At 38.6% G+C, this 15,894-nt stretch overlaps 1 protein-coding gene across 1 annotated transcript in view; it reads left to right on the forward strand.

The window, feature by feature from the left end:
* The first annotated feature begins 2,952 nt into the window (after positions 1-2,952).
* The window catches only part of sfswap (splicing factor SWAP), a 93,983-nt gene continuing 81,041 nt past the window's right edge, over positions 2,953-15,894 (forward strand). The window contains exons 1-4 of the mRNA XM_060890278.1: positions 2,953-3,294; positions 5,764-5,927; positions 7,571-7,696; positions 11,904-11,983. Of these exons, the coding sequence (XP_060746261.1) occupies positions 3,107-3,294; positions 5,764-5,927; positions 7,571-7,696; positions 11,904-11,983 (558 nt within the window). The 5' untranslated portion in view covers positions 2,953-3,106. The remainder of the gene's footprint in view (positions 3,295-5,763; positions 5,928-7,570; positions 7,697-11,903; positions 11,984-15,894) is intronic.

The raw sequence follows: 15,894 nt of genomic DNA on the forward strand, positions 1-15,894 counted from the left end.
TGGCAGTGCTTGTGCTTGAACCCCAATCCTTTGATCAACAACCCAGAACCTTAACCACTTGAGCACCCCCTGGGCATCCATCCATCCATCCATCCATCCATCCATCCATCCATCTATCTATCTATCTATCTATCTATCTATCTATCTATCTATCTATCTATTAAAAATTCTTTTAGCTAAGACTTCCTAGTTTTGATTCATGATTTTGCCTGAAGACTTTCACACCCATTACATTAAATTGCATTATTTGACTAACACTGGCCAAGCACAGAGGAGACAGTCCTATCTCATTCTTCACAGTATTTGCAAATTATACTCTAAACCGTATTCCAGTGATGATCTTTCTCCATGTCTAATAAATGTTCTTCGCCAACTGTGCCTGCTTCAAAAGCATTAACAATATGGGGTAAGCAGCAGACATTATCTGAGGCCAATCTAGACTTAATAAAGCCAGCTGGATCAATGTGCACTAAAAAAAAGACATGCAGTGCTCTAGGCAAGACACAATAACCCTTGCAAACAATTTAATTTCCCAATTTAACAGACTAAGCGAGATATCACTGGAACATTCAGTCAACGGTTTACGTGTCTTCAAGAGAGGGATAAGGGGTAAAGTTATAATAGAGCTGGAAGTCAGCCTAATGTTATTAATAAAAAATTGAGTATTTAAGAATAAAGGGTCTGTCAGAGGCTACAAATGTTAAGCACAGTTTAATGGAAATACCATCCAGCTCAGGAGATTTGCCCTAATTTATTGACTGCATATTCCATTAATGAATTATTTAGATAGGAGCTTCAACGATGCTTGTGTTTTTAGGTGATTTGGGCAGCCAGCTCTGCAGTTTTTTTTAGCACAGTCATCATTTAAATATAAAGTATTTAAATCATCTAAATTGGATTAAGACTTAGATAAAAATGTATCATTAAAGTCTACCACGATATGCCTGATATGCTCCCTAATATACGTACACTGTCCTAATACAGTGGATATTAGGAATCAGATATAATCTTAATAGCTAATAATTCGCTAGCCATTTTATGTGCTTAAAATAAATCCTTCCACTCACCACACCAATGTGATTAGTACAAAGTGTTTGAATGAGAGCTACAAAAACTGAGAGAATAAAATAGGTACTAAATTTCCTACAGATTTAAAACTGAATACATCTCTTCTAAATACTGTTAACCTGAGGACCTGCACCTTTGGATCGAAAGGGGTATTGAGGATCGCAATAGGCCGAATAATCATTTACATACTGTGACTTGGTTATGATAAATGTAATCCAGACAACAAGACAAGACCACAGACCAGGCTAGACATAACATAAAATATGTGGAGGTGGTGCATTTCTTAACCTGGCAGTGTTTCTTGTAAAAATGCATTTCTGGTATTCCTAGTAATATTCAGGGCTGTCAAGTATCATGCATTGAGCGTAACAGTCACTCATTTGGGTCTTTTGTCGCACTCTCCCGCCACACATTGTATTTCTCACACAGAAAAACTTACTGTTTATCATATATTTAATATGCCTCAGCGAGCCTGACTCTTATCAGCCAATCAAAAAAAAGAGGCTGCACAATAGCCAATCAGAAAATAGCACTATTAGCTAAAGCATATCTAAGCATTATCTATCTATCTATCTATCTATCTATCTATCTATCTATCTATCTATCTATCTATCTATCTATCTTATTCTATCTTAAAGAATATTTTAATCAACTGTTGAAATCAAGCAATACAAACAAGTCATGGTTAAAGGCCAGTGATTTTTTATGATAAATAATCGAAATATTATTGCTATTCCTATGAGTTTACCTCCTGAAATACAAACATGAAGTAAACAGGTTTGACATTGTTTTACAGTTGACAAGGATTAGGTGTTCTTGTGCCTCTGCCACTGAGGGAGGCATTATGCTTTTGAATTATCTGTCCATCTGTCTGTCTGACATTCTCATTAACAAGATATCTCGAGTGGGTGAATCCTTTAAGGATATGGAGTTATCAGTGTAATTATTAGATAAACTGATTAGATTTGGAATTGATCCAAACAGCTTCAAGGTCAGAGCAAGATATATATTTTTTTCTCCAGTCTCTCTTTAATAGTATTATTACCATAAGAATTAGTATCAAGAAGAACTAGATGTGTTGCTGCTGGTGTCGAGTTTGACCTTCTTTTTTAATAGTAGATTGATAACAATTGACTAAATAATAACTCATTTTAATTAAACTGATAACTAGCTAATTCTAGATCAATTAGCTAGTTTTATAGCCAATGTGAAAGAGATTATTTTATTATTTTTAACTTTTAATGCAAATAATTAAAAGAAAGGATAAAATAGGGAAATTATTATTATTATTATTATTATTATTATTATTATTACAGTAATATATTTTTCTGTTCATTCATTTGATCAATTTGTAATAAAAAAACATGTAAAGTGAACAGAAATCTTTATAACATCTTTATTATAATAATTAAAGTTTTTTTTTTTTTAATAAAAAATATATAAAAATTAATATTGAATATAAAAAACGCAAACCTGGCATGTTTTTAGAAAAAAATAGTTTTTGGAATATTTGCTCTTTAAAATAATGATCTTAATTTCAAAGTGTGTTATATTATTATTATTATTATTATTATTATTATTATTATTATTATTATTATTATTATTATTATTAAGTCTCGCGCCTTCTGCCAATTACTCCAGAAAGCCGCATGGTTTTAGAAAAAAAACTACCTTTTTACATTAGTGTTAGCACTTTCGACACGATGTGCGTTTGGATACGTCAAACTCATGTAAACAGGGGTTGAAATAATGACTATAATTTAATAATGAAATAATGACTATTTTTTTATACCAGTGAAAATATTTTCAAAAGAACAAAGCGGTGTATAAAAGAAAAATAACGAATACGCGAAGGAGGTAAAATCCTAGATATGCCCAAAGCCGGGAGTGCGACAACTGTAGTGTTTTGAACATAGCCGCTAACAGCTAGCAGCTAACAGGCTATTCCTGATAGTTGTACGTTTTAAAACGGAATAATTTCCAGCTGGTTATATTTATGTTGTTCGGGTAGGTGTTTAGGCTCGAACCTCAGTCGGAAATGTATCGCAGAGGACCGAGTAAAATGGACAAACCGCCGAAGGAGGACGGCGCTAGCAGCAAGTACGCCGAGTTGCTGGTGTTCGGCTACGCGTGCAAGCTGTTTCGGGACGATGAGAGGGCCACATACCACGAGCAGGGCAAACACCTGATCCCGTGGATGGGAGACAACAAGCTCATGATCGATAGGTCGGTTAAACAAACCTTAAAAGGGAAATCTTACTTTAAACCCCCCACTTTAAATGTCTTCCGAAGACTCTCGGATCTTGCTTTTTGCAGCTGTGGGCCTCCGGTTCAAGTGACATGCGTCAGAATATAAATAAACAACCTGATCGAGATAACATGGCCTGTTGTTGTTGTTGTTGTTGTTACTGTTTAAAGCCGAAGATACTGTCCTACGAGACGGAATTCGTGTTAGAAAGTCTTTGAGTTTAGTTGATGTGTTCTAGCTAACACTATGATACAAAGATGTACAGTCTCTCCCTCAACAGATCCCTAGAGTCTACAGATGTGTGTTTATATTTCAACAGGACTTTGTGATGTCATTACATCTGACTTGAGGGAAGTCTGGGCATCTCAATGCATGTGGAATTTGCTTTGGATAAACTGATCTCACTCATGCATTTTAACCCGAAAGAAATGTCATGATCGTTGTAAAGGTTTATGATCGTTGTAACACCGATAAGATGATTCCAGTTCCTCGTCCTGGAGTATTCATCTGTCCTGCATGTTTCGTTCTCCATAGAGTATTTACACCGAGCGGTAACTGAGGAACGTTGGGGCAGGTATCACACTGCCCCACACATCCAACAAGAAGTAATCAATCAGAATTAAATGAAATATCTGTCTGCAGAGGGGGGCACGGTGGCTTAGTGGTTAGTACGTTCGCCTCACACCTCCATGGTCAGGGTTCGATTCCCGCCTCCAACTTGTGTGTGTGTGGAGTTTGCATGTTCTCCCCGTGCCTCTCCCGGTTTCCTCCGGGTACTCCGGTTTCCTCCCCGGTCCAAAGACATGCATGGTAGGTTGATTGGCATCTCTGGAAAATTGTCCCTAGTGTGTGATTGCGTGAGTGAATGAGTGTGTGTGTGCCCTGCGATGGGTTGGCACTCCATCCAGGGTGTTTTCCTGCCTTGATGCCCAATGACGCCTGAGATAGGCACAGGCTCCCCGTGACCCGAGGTAGTTCGGATAAGCGGTAGAAGATGAATGAATGAATGAATGAATGAATGAATGAATGAATGTGTCTGCAGATCTAGAAAGTGTATCTTTGCTCTAGTTGTCTGGCTTTATTTATTTATTTATTTATTTATTTATTTATTTTTAGACTTAGTCGGGCTGGTAATGTTCCTGAATCCAGACAGAAACACCTACTTAGAGAAGATATGTCTCAAAACGAGCTGCTAGAATGTAGGTCAGTGTTGTGTATGTTGACCCTCAACCCTCTGTTACAGGGTTTGCTTCAAAAACTAGATAGCAGTTTAAAGGGTAAGTCGAGTTTCATAGCCTCTCTGTGTCATTTTGTACGGGATGTTGTCTGTATTAATGCCGTCCTACGGTCACGCGTAGCTGCTAAAACGCTTAAAACAAGCAGGACGCTGGTAGGTACGTCAGGACAAAGTTTGGGAACCCGTGTCTTAACAGGTAGCAAGAGACATGTTAATGCCACAATTTAGCAACGAAGTACGAAACTTTTGGGAACGAACAAGTCCAATTTTTTTAAATTCCTGTCGAATTATAGTTTCCAAATATCAGATGTTGAAGTGGATTTAAGTGCAAGCCAAAGCAAATTCCTCTGCTGTAACTGCAACTTTGTCAAATCAGTCTGTGTATTAAGGTGGTGCTCATAAAATGTTACCTTATAATAAATAAGATCACAGCAGTGACTTTTTTCGTCAATTTCATTTCATTATCTTTTAACCCGTATACAGTCTTGTACATGTTCTCTAAAAATCTTCGCAAGAAGCCACCTTAATACACGTGGATCTGTTCCCTGTTTCCAATGTGTATGTGTGTGTCTCTCTATCACGTAACCCAGACCTTATTTTCTCAGCAATTAAGGCTAAGGGGTCCTGCCAGGCCCCCAATTGCCACCTCGCCGCCCACTTCTCTCTTTCGACGAAGAAACTGGAACTGAGAAGTGGAATAGAGGAGCAAGCGCAGGAAAAAATCGTCCATATGGGTTCTTGCGGATAGGTATTTATGTGCTCGGGCTTGTGTGGATGTACCATTTTACAATAGAAGTAAGAATGATGACGTCAGATATCGTTAAAAAAAAAGTTGAGTGACATACAAGGGTACAAGCATTTTTGAAACCGTGTAAGGTAAGAAGAAAGTTGCTCTTTTTTTTTTTTTTTTTTTTTTTGTGTTTGTCTCCAGGGCTTTTGAAACTTTTAAATGCTTAGTCAAGAATTGGATTGTACGTCTATAGTAGGAAAAAAAAAGCCTTTTTTTCCGTCTGTACCTGTACACCCAAAATGTTGCAGTAGCGATGCTTATTTCTTTTGCCTCCCAGGGACTGTGCAGTTGCCTTGTAAGAGAAATAGTTTTGGTTTTAAAAGTCTTTTACCTTCAGGCTCTCACGACGCGGTGAGTATTTCTTCTGTGTGTGCACTTCTTTGGCCGATTTCCCGTCTAATCAGGCAGTTTGTTTTGCAGATACGACGGCCGCGGTCATTTACATGACCTTTCGGAGTACGACGCAGACTCGTGGAATCAGAACTACCAGCTTTCTGAAGAAGAAGCGAGGATCGAAGCTCTGTGTGATGAGGAGAGATACCTGGCCTTGCACACTGACCTACTGGAAGAGGAGGCCAGGCAAGGTACAGAGTCTGCATGGCTTTCACCCTTTTTGGATGCATTCACATATCACAGGCTGGATCGGGTCTAAAAGCTTTTCTGTGCACGATTATGAATAAAAACGGTTTGGCAGATAAATGCAAATGTACCATTAAAAAAAAAAAATTTTTTTTCATTATTATAATCAACTGCTCATTATATACCAGCACAAGTTGTTGCACAATTCTGTTCCTATGATTAATGTTTGTTCCCTTTCTATCTGGGAAAAGATTCAGAGCTATCAAGTAGCACACAAACAGACTAAAGTGCAGCCATCACCCCCTCCCACCCTGCAGATCAAAGACTACAACTTTTAAGGACTAAGGACTAGCTACTACTCTCTAAGACAATTTAGCCTACACAAAATCTTTGCTGTGACACACACATGCAGTGCACCTTGTTACTTTTACATGTGGAATATATTTTTATCCTATCTGCAATGTAGAACATCTCAATAATACATTCAGATAACCAAGTCATGTAGATTTCTTTTCATGTTGTACTCTCTTTATTCTTAATCCTCTTTTATTTATTTATTTATTTATTTATTTATTTATTTATTTATTTATTTTTACTTCCAACTTAAATTAATTCATTGTTTTATACATTGACAATAAAGTGCCTTATCGTACAGTACCTTACCTTACCATACCATACTCTACCTTACCTTATCTTATTGTACCTTACCTTACCTTATTGTAACTTACCATACCTTACTGTACCTCATCATACCTTTCCATACCTTACTGTACCTCACCATACCTTACTGTACCTCACCATACCTTTCCATACCTTACTGTACCTCACCATACCTTACCATACCTTACTGTACCTTACCATACCATATCATACCTTAGCTTATTGTACCTTACCTTACCATATTGTACTTTACCTCACCATACCTTACTGTACCTCACCATACCTTACTGTACCTCACCATACCTCACCATACCTTACTGTACCTCACCATACCTTACCATACCTTACTGTACCTTACCATACCTTACTGTACCTTACCATACCTTACCATACCTTACTGTACCTTACCATACCTTACCATACCTTACTGTACCTTAATAATGTAAACAAAACTGACCAGAATGAAACAACAAGGTTATGAAGATAATTTTGACATCATGGATCAAAGAGTATATAATTTACAATAGTTTAAATAATTTACAATAGTTTATTAAAGGACAAGGCAACTTTTATTTTTATTTTTATTATTATTAGTTAGTACTTTAATTAAGCCAAGTGAATTTGCGTAGTATATCATTAGGACACTGTATAGTCCAGAACCTGTCCCTGCTGCGTTGCACGAGTCGTTATTTGCACAAGAAGGACACTTACTTTAAAACCTCAGTAGCGATAACTGAGCCACTTGCACTGCACACGCACAGCTTGAGTCTGGAATAAACATGAGTTGTGAATACTGAAGTGCGTAATTGCAGTATTCTCATCTCACTACACACTTAACTTAAGCTCTATTTGACAGAACGACCTCATCGTTTAGTTATGTAGATGATTTGTTGGAATTTCCAACACTGACGTCGGAGTTTGGTTTATGTTTTATGTAACGCAGGTGTTTTTTTTTTCTTTTTCTCCAATGCTCTCCTATGTTGTGCAGAAGAGGAGTATAAAAGGCTAAGTGAGGCTTTGGCTGATGAAGGTTCCTACAACGCAGTGGCTTTCCGCTACAGTGCTGATTATTATGACCCCTCGCAGCCCACCGAGGAAGAGGACAAAGACAACGGTGGGGAAACACACACACACACACACACACACTAAAACACATACATCCTTGGTTTGAATCCCAGGTCCACCAAGTTGCCACTGCAGGGCCCCTGAGCAAGGTCCTTAAAGCTCAATTGCTGAGGTGTATAAACTGAAATAAAAATGTGAGTCACTCGGGATAAGAGTGTCTGCTAAATGCTGTAAATGTAAATCTAGTCCACTGGACTTTCGTCTGCCATTTTTGAAAAATGTTTTTGCATCCAGCAGCAGCGCCTTGTAGCCCCGCCCCTATTCCACTACATAAGCAAAGCTGCGACACTTTTTCAGTCGAATAAAGTCGAATCATTCTTATGACTACTAACACTATTCCTAACACTTCTTACACTATTTATACTACAAAATAAGGCTCTGGGTTGTTCGTTGGAGGATCAGGGATCAAGCCCCAGTACCGCAAAGCTGGCACTGTTGGGCCCTTGAGCAAGGCCCTTAACCCTCTTTGCTCAAGGGGTGCTGTATCATGGCTGACCCTGCGCTCTGACCCCAACCTCCAAAGTTGGGATATGCGAAGAAAGCATTTATATGTGACAAGAGTTTGGTGTAAAAGGACAAAGTTTGGTGCAGAAGAACATGAGTGGCTTGTAGAGACCCCTGACCTCAACCCCACCGAGGCCACTGGGATGAAAGGGTATGGCAACTGTGTTCCAGGTCAGTGCCTCTTTACCTCTGTAATCCTCTCGTGGTGGAATGAACACTAATCCCCACAGCCATGCTCCGAAATCTAGAAGAACAGCTTCTGAGAAGAGTAGAGATTATTATGATGCAGATCAGATTCAAATTTGGCAAAAAAAAAACACAACTTGTCACATACAGAGTACGACAAGCAGTGAAATGCTTTTAAGTTGTCGCCTATCCCAGGTTATTATGAGCCTGGGGTCAGAGCGCAGTACGGCGCCTCTGGAGCAGGTGAGGTTAAGGGCCTTGATCAAGGACCCAACGTTGACGTCTCAGCAGCAAAGAGAACGTTTAACTGGATGAAGTACAAATCAGCACAGGATGGCTGTTTAACTATAACTTTAAAGAATACTTTTATTTTTTCTTTGTATTATTATTTTGCTTTCCAGAACACCTAAAGCACACATACACAAATAGCACACAACATTTAACAGTCATCCAAGCCCTCGCACAAACTCTTCAAACTAATCTTTAGGTCATTTCTCAGTAGATAAACAGTAACCAGCCCTTGAAAACATGCAAATATGCCCATGCATATACACAGACCTTGATGATGAATTATTCAAACGCTCTGAAGTCAAATGAGGTGTCATTTTCCAAGGTTTTAAAAAAAAAATAAAAAATCCACAGAGGATTTCAATGGCACAAGTTAAACAGCAAAGACTGCTCAAGACCAGCACACTAATGGGCTGCTTGTTGAATAAATAGCGATGCCCGTTTTTTTTTTTTTTTTCTTCGTATCCTTCCTTACATTCCATTAGTATCAGCATGATCAAGAAACAAGGCTTTAAAGGTGGGGTCTCCAATGTTTGAAAAATGCTTCAGGAAACTGCGTTGGGACGACAAACTAAACAAAAATCAAAACTAACGTGTAGCCAATGAGCAGAAAGGGGCGTGTCTTGTCAATATGGGCGGAGAGAGTGTTCAGTGCGCATGTGTGACATTAGCAGAAAGCGGTTTTAACATTGACATGGAGGATAAAAACAAAGAAAGAAAGCGAAGAAAGGTTTATGATAAGGCAAGAAGTAGGACGTGTTAATATAGGATCAGCTTTCCAGCGCTGGAGAGAACTGAAGGAGCAGGAAGTTGGTCACATATTCACAGATTGGAGTTTCGTGAGTCAATAACTCCTGAGCTAAACGCTGTTACTACACAAATAACATTCATTCATTCATTCATTCATCTTCTACCGCTTATCCGAACTACCTCGGGTCACGGGGAGCCTGTGCCTATCTCAGGCGTCATCGGGCATCAAGGCAGGATACACCCTGGACGGAGTGCCAACCCATCGCAGGGCACACACACACACTCTCATTCACTCACTAGGGACAATTTTCCAGAGATGCCAATCAACCTACCATGCATGTCTTTGGACTGGGGGAGGAAACCGGAGTACCCGGAGGAAACCCCCGAGGCACGGGGAGAACATGCAAACTCCACACACAAGGTGGAGGCGGGAATCGAACCCTGACCCCGGAGGTGTGAGGCGAACGTGCTAACCACTAAACCACCGTGCCCCCCACACAAATAACACCTTCAGCTATGTTCTTCCCTTCAGCTATGATAAAGACACATTTCTTTCCATTATTTGCCTGGGTTAAGTATGTATGTGTGGGCGGAGCTATCAATACAGGGGTGGGACCCATTTGGGTTAGGGGAGTGTTTGTTTTGGTGATTTTATATGTCAACATTGGCTTTCAAACATCATACACCCCACCTTTAACATTTATTCAAATTTGGTAGTCCTCAATTGTGTGTAATTTATTCATTTTATTTACTCTACATCCAACATCTTCCAGCGACACAAGCTTTGTTTGACATAGCACTTGTTGTATTCTTGAAATCAAAGCATCTATTTTTTTGCTTCATAAACCAGTATGGCCAGGCTTTTAATTTTCCAAAAGAAAGCCTTGGCAAAGGTTTGAGGGTCAGGTCTGTTCATCCACATCGACTTCACACCGGCAGCGCAACGGACCCGGCATTATTCTCCCATCCAAAATAGAGGTTTTCCCTCAATTATTTGGCAGAAATGGCAGCGAGCACTTCCTTTTCTGTCGTCTTAAATTATTGATGTAGAAGAACATGTTGGCCGGATCAAGTCAGTTCCTCGCCAGTAAAATGAATGTTCCTCAGCAGATGGCTAGGCAGTTGGGCCTTCTCTCATTTCGTTAAATGTTTAGTTATTTCTTTTTCTATATTTTTCCCCACATATTTCTAGCATTCCCAACGTAGCCTTACTTTGTTTTCGCTCTAATTCAATGTGTTAGCAAGATGTTACACAACAACGCTTGAGCTGCAATTGATCTTTAAAATTTGTATTTTATATGGAGATAGACTGTGGATATCGGGTTTCCTTCAGGCATTTTACTGGACGAAACTGAACAAATCAGAGCCTGAAATGCAGCACTTCAGCTTATTGGTCTATCGGTTACATCGTCTGATAATGTCAGAATGTCAGTAATATTGGATTGTAGTTAAAGAGTTAAAGTTCTGTGTAGTAGCTTGTAGGTAGAAGTAATATTTTCCAGCATTAAAATTTCAGCCATAGATTAAAATACTGCTTCTGAGAGACTACTGAACTCTTAACTAGGCTTAAAGTAACCAAAAGACCAGTAAGCCGAATTGCTACCTCGATTAAATGAAGACTTAAATGAATAATACTGAGAAAAATCCAAAATGAAACTCATTTGCCACGTTTGTGGATCATTTTCAGCGTTTGGAATCGTCTCGAAGCTTGACTCTTATTTTTCAATATGTGCGCTTACATTGTGCACCGTGTACTCTACTGTCTTTTAGAAGGGTCGAGTCATCTTAAATGAATATTTTCTTTTACTAACTGAAAGTTCAGTAAGTTTGATCTCAGGTCCACCAAGCTGCCACTGTTGGGCCCCTGAGTAAGGCCCTTAACCCTCAATTGCTCAGTTGCATAACATGAGATATTGTAAGTCGCTCTGGATAAGGACGTCTGACAAATGCTGGAAATGTAAATGTACAGTAAAGTGTGTGTTGAGCACGAAGTGTCCAGTATTCCACACTTCGCATGATCCAGGTACCTAAAGTGCATAATGCATAAAAATGTGATTTAGGAAGCAGCTAACGTTCAGCAATCAGTATCGACTCGCAGTGCCTCTGATGTGAGCCGAAAGCAAGATAAGGATTTTTTTTACCTTACATTACTCGCAGTAAAATTTTTGGCATTCAGATTCTTAAATCAGATTAATAAAACAGGACACTGTTTTGGTTAAAAAAAAAAAAAAAAAAAAAAAACCTCTTCTCTCAGCATGGAAAAAACGTCCCTATGGTAGACTAATTGTTCGTACGGCGTCACGGTCAGTCCCATCAAGCTGAAAAGAAGAAGCACATCTGATAGAACTTATAGACAGTAATTAAAAGTGAAACTTCAAGTGGCTCTAGTGCTTCAGGCATCTTGCACTTTCTATTCTCTTTCTCTTATTTTCTCCCTCTCACAACTTCATATCTTCTCATCCCTTCAGAGCCCGATCCTCAGGAAGAAGGCGGCGAAGAGCCGTTCGTAGCCCCTCCCGGATTGATCATACCCTCCGACGTAGAGCTGGTAAGATTTAACAACGAGTCACAAGAATTTAAGGAGCCGCAGGGCCTGAATAGTAACTCTTAACATCATCATATAGAGAGAAGCAGCAGTTATACAGTGGGCTGTATGCCTGGTATGCTTTGGTCATTATTTTCGATGCTTTAATTCTAATCCTATAATGTATATTGTTTAAAAAAAAAAAAAGCTTTATTTTCTAAATCAAATCAGTACGAGACGCAGCGAAAAGATTTTTACGACTGTCCTTGATTGAAAAAAAAAGCCAATAGTAGAGAAAACAAAACAAAATTAAGGCACAGGTTAAGGAAATATTGTCTATAAGAAGAAATAAATGTATTATGTACATATCAAAGTAGATCAGAAAATATAATAAAATGTCAGAAAAAGAAAAAAAGGAAATCATATTTATAAAGTGTATTACTATATAATCTATATCATATTTATATAATATGTTACTAAATATTTATATTATATAATATAATAATAAAATTTTTCAGAAGTTAATACAGAAATACAGATACAGAAATATGGACACAATTATTATTATTATTATTATTATTTGAAATTAGATAGGGCAGCCGATCTGAGCCGATCTGCTGGTTAATATTACATAAAGGTGAAGTGAATGGGTTTTTACTCAGTGCTCGCCGAAATGAAGTTCTCGCTCCTTGTCCACAACAAGCTGTGCTGCACCTTGTGTTCTGACACCTTTCTGTAAAAGCCAGCATGAACTTGTTCAGCTTTTCTGTAGAATTGCACCAGAAGGGCTAATTTTCACTTGTGCCACAGGAGCCCATGACCATGTTCCTGCATCACCAGTTGTCTTTCCTTGAAGCACATTTTGTACCACTACATACTGGGAGAACCCCACAGTAACATGTCATTCTTTTAGCTGCTATATATAAAGTCACGGGTGTCCAAACTTTAAAAAAATATATATATTTTTTTGCTTCTTCTTTCAGAGGAGGCCAGTTTAGATCTCATGAAAAATATATGAGGTTTTTACCAAACAAAACCGGAGAAATTCATTAATAATCAGAAATTAAATGATCTTTTTTAATATTGGGATGGCCTTAAATCCACTTCCAAGTTTTTCCACGCGTACCGGGTTCTGGTTCTTTGTTTGTGACGATCACCAACAGTGGACATCCAGTTTTGCACTTTTTGAACTCGCAGTTATGTTCAGAGATAAGAGATCTTGCATTATAGCTAACTGCTAACTCAGTCTGCTGCAGAAGTTGCATCGTGCTGGTCGGAAGGTCAGCCATCATAACGTTAACATCCGTCACCGGGTGTTGACATTTGCGTCTGGGACTGGACTTTAAAGGCTCCTGACTTAAGTGAGAAAAAAACATTTTTAAAAGTATATCATCATACAAAAAAAAATCTGTTTATTACAGCTTCAGTTTTAACAGTTTTAATGATTACAGATTTCAGTTTAATGTTTTTGTTTAATGTCAGTTTTTTAATGAATAAGATTAATAAGTTTAAACACACAGGGACATGCTGTGAATTAGACCAGATGCTTCATTATTACAGATTTTAATATAATATTAATCAGTTTAATGTCATTTAAATGGATTTTTTTTCCATTTGCCTCTCAAAAAACATCTTTTGCTGTTCACTTTTAGGAATCTCTTTGTCATTCGTATTCAATTCTCTTTGGCATTCGCATCATGTTACTCTAAACATGATCATATCTTTGAATATCGTTCCACAGCTTGCCAAATGGTCAATATTTTTTATTTTGGGGACTCATAAAAGCTGTTTTTTTTTCTTTTCTGATCCTTCTGCTCCCAAAGCAAAACTGTTCAAGAGTTTAAGTGCGTTTGAACTTTTCATGCATAAATAAGATTTCCAGCAAACATCTAATGAGTGTTTTAAGGCACTCTGAGAAAGCGTGTTCAAATAAATGAACCGGAGCGTGTCAGCGTGGATTCAAACTTTTGAGCAAACGAAGATAAAACTAAAATAAAAATGTGCTATGATGAAATTTTCCCGCAAGCATGTAATCTGTTTATGGGGAAACTTTAAAGTATAGGTTACCTTTCTACATTTTTACATCTACCTGCTAAGTGGGATGCAAACTTTTGCACTCAGTTGAATGTTATGTGGGTAATTGTCCAGCTGTTGAATTTAAAGAGCTCAGAAATTACAGACAGACCCTGAAGCTCTACTGCACAGCTCGATATCACAAGCACTTAAAATATCACGTTTAAGCTCTCATGCAGTCTGAAAAAAATGTCAAAATGTAAATTCCTTGGCAAAATTTCAAAACTATACCATTCCAGTTAAAGCCTTGATATTTTGCCAGTCCATTTCCATTTTTTAAATGTAAAATCTTTTAAAGTCAAGGTGACGTGAGCGACTGGAAAATTGTACTCGGGTGTCTGTAGACCTCGTAAGCCGTTTCTCACGGAAGCTCAGCTCAAGCTGCACGGTGCAAATTCATCATGAAGAGAAGTTTAGTGTCTGAAGGTCAATTTTGATGACCTTTGGAGTGGCCTTGTTTGACGAGGCTTAGCTTGGAGAGAATGGAACGAGAGTGGAACGTTCCATTTATGTGGACAGGATGCAGTCGACAGGTTGCTTTCAGCTCAGCGGGGTCCTTGGGAACAACACGAGTTCTGAGGATGTATGTATGTATGTGATTTGAGACAGTAATGCATTTCTTCTAGTGCCCCTGAAATCACAAATCTGTGTTTCTTGGAAGCTTTTTGGAATTGAGCAAAAATATGACTGTCATTCCGCCTTTAGCCTCTACCAGGTTGCACTCATCAACCACCAGCCAGCATCCAAAACGGGAGGTTGAAGGTTATGAATTGCTTCTTTTGGGGCACGTAACTCGAACCTGACGGCACTGGAACGCAGTCAGAGCAGAGCACTCTGTACCTGCCCTTTTCTGCATAGCTCAGCTCACAGACTTGCACGATTGGCTAGTGTTTTATTTGTGATCCCATCCAGGACAATGCCCATGTTGCTACCTTGGACTCCCAGACACATGTAGGCTCAAATTAGTACAGCATAATTCTAAAAGCTCTCAGATGTCATCCTTATTAAACCAGACCCGTGTCTGTGCAGGCAGCAGTGACAAATCCATCATGAAAGTTTCTCATTAAACTCTTCACTTCATAAATTTTCCATAAGGTCACCATCGAGTTTATTTAGATACACATGGGGTGTGGTATATCTCGAATGTGAAATCAGCCAGATTTTTCGTAGGCGGACACATTTCCTTTTTAATCAGAGCTCTCAAGCCACGGGGACTTAAAGCACAGATGTCCTAATCACTCTCTCACATTTTCAGTCATTGATCCCATCAAAAACTCCAGGGCCTAACAACCAGACCCCGTGTATTTTTCTCACGCGGCCTACTAATGCAACCTTGATGAGTACCACAACAAAACCTTCAGTCGCTCTAGCTCGAAAACTCCCAATTAGTTTTAAGCCAGTCCGCCAGTCCTTTGAACAGCTCTGCTGAATTATTAATCCGCTGTCCTCTCTTCACCCTCTTTATTTTTCGTGTCAGCCTCTCCACAACAAACACCAGGAAGAATGGTTCTTTTGTTGCATGACGAAACAGGTTGCTCTTCACCATTGGAATTCAAGGTTATTTGCTAGGGAGCTGAATTTGTCTCTTTTGGGCTGCCAGGACTGAAAAACAATAAAATAACCTTTTTTCTTTTTTTTTTTTCAACTGTGGGTTGATGAAAACACCTTCCTTTTTTTTTTTTAGTTTGTTTGTTGTCTGTTTGTTTCAGTCCACATGGTCAAGCGCTTCTTGTATTGTTTTTTTTTTTTTTACATGAAAGATTTAGAATTTCTAAAAGAAAAATATCTTGCAATCGGAGATTTGAATAAATCATTTTTCTTTGCATTATAGATCGGTTTTGAAAGACTTATTTTGACTCATA

Source organism: Tachysurus vachellii, chromosome 17 (genome assembly GCF_030014155.1).
Source record: "Tachysurus vachellii isolate PV-2020 chromosome 17, HZAU_Pvac_v1, whole genome shotgun sequence".
Classification (NCBI taxonomy): domain Eukaryota; kingdom Metazoa; phylum Chordata; class Actinopteri; order Siluriformes; family Bagridae; genus Tachysurus; species Tachysurus vachellii.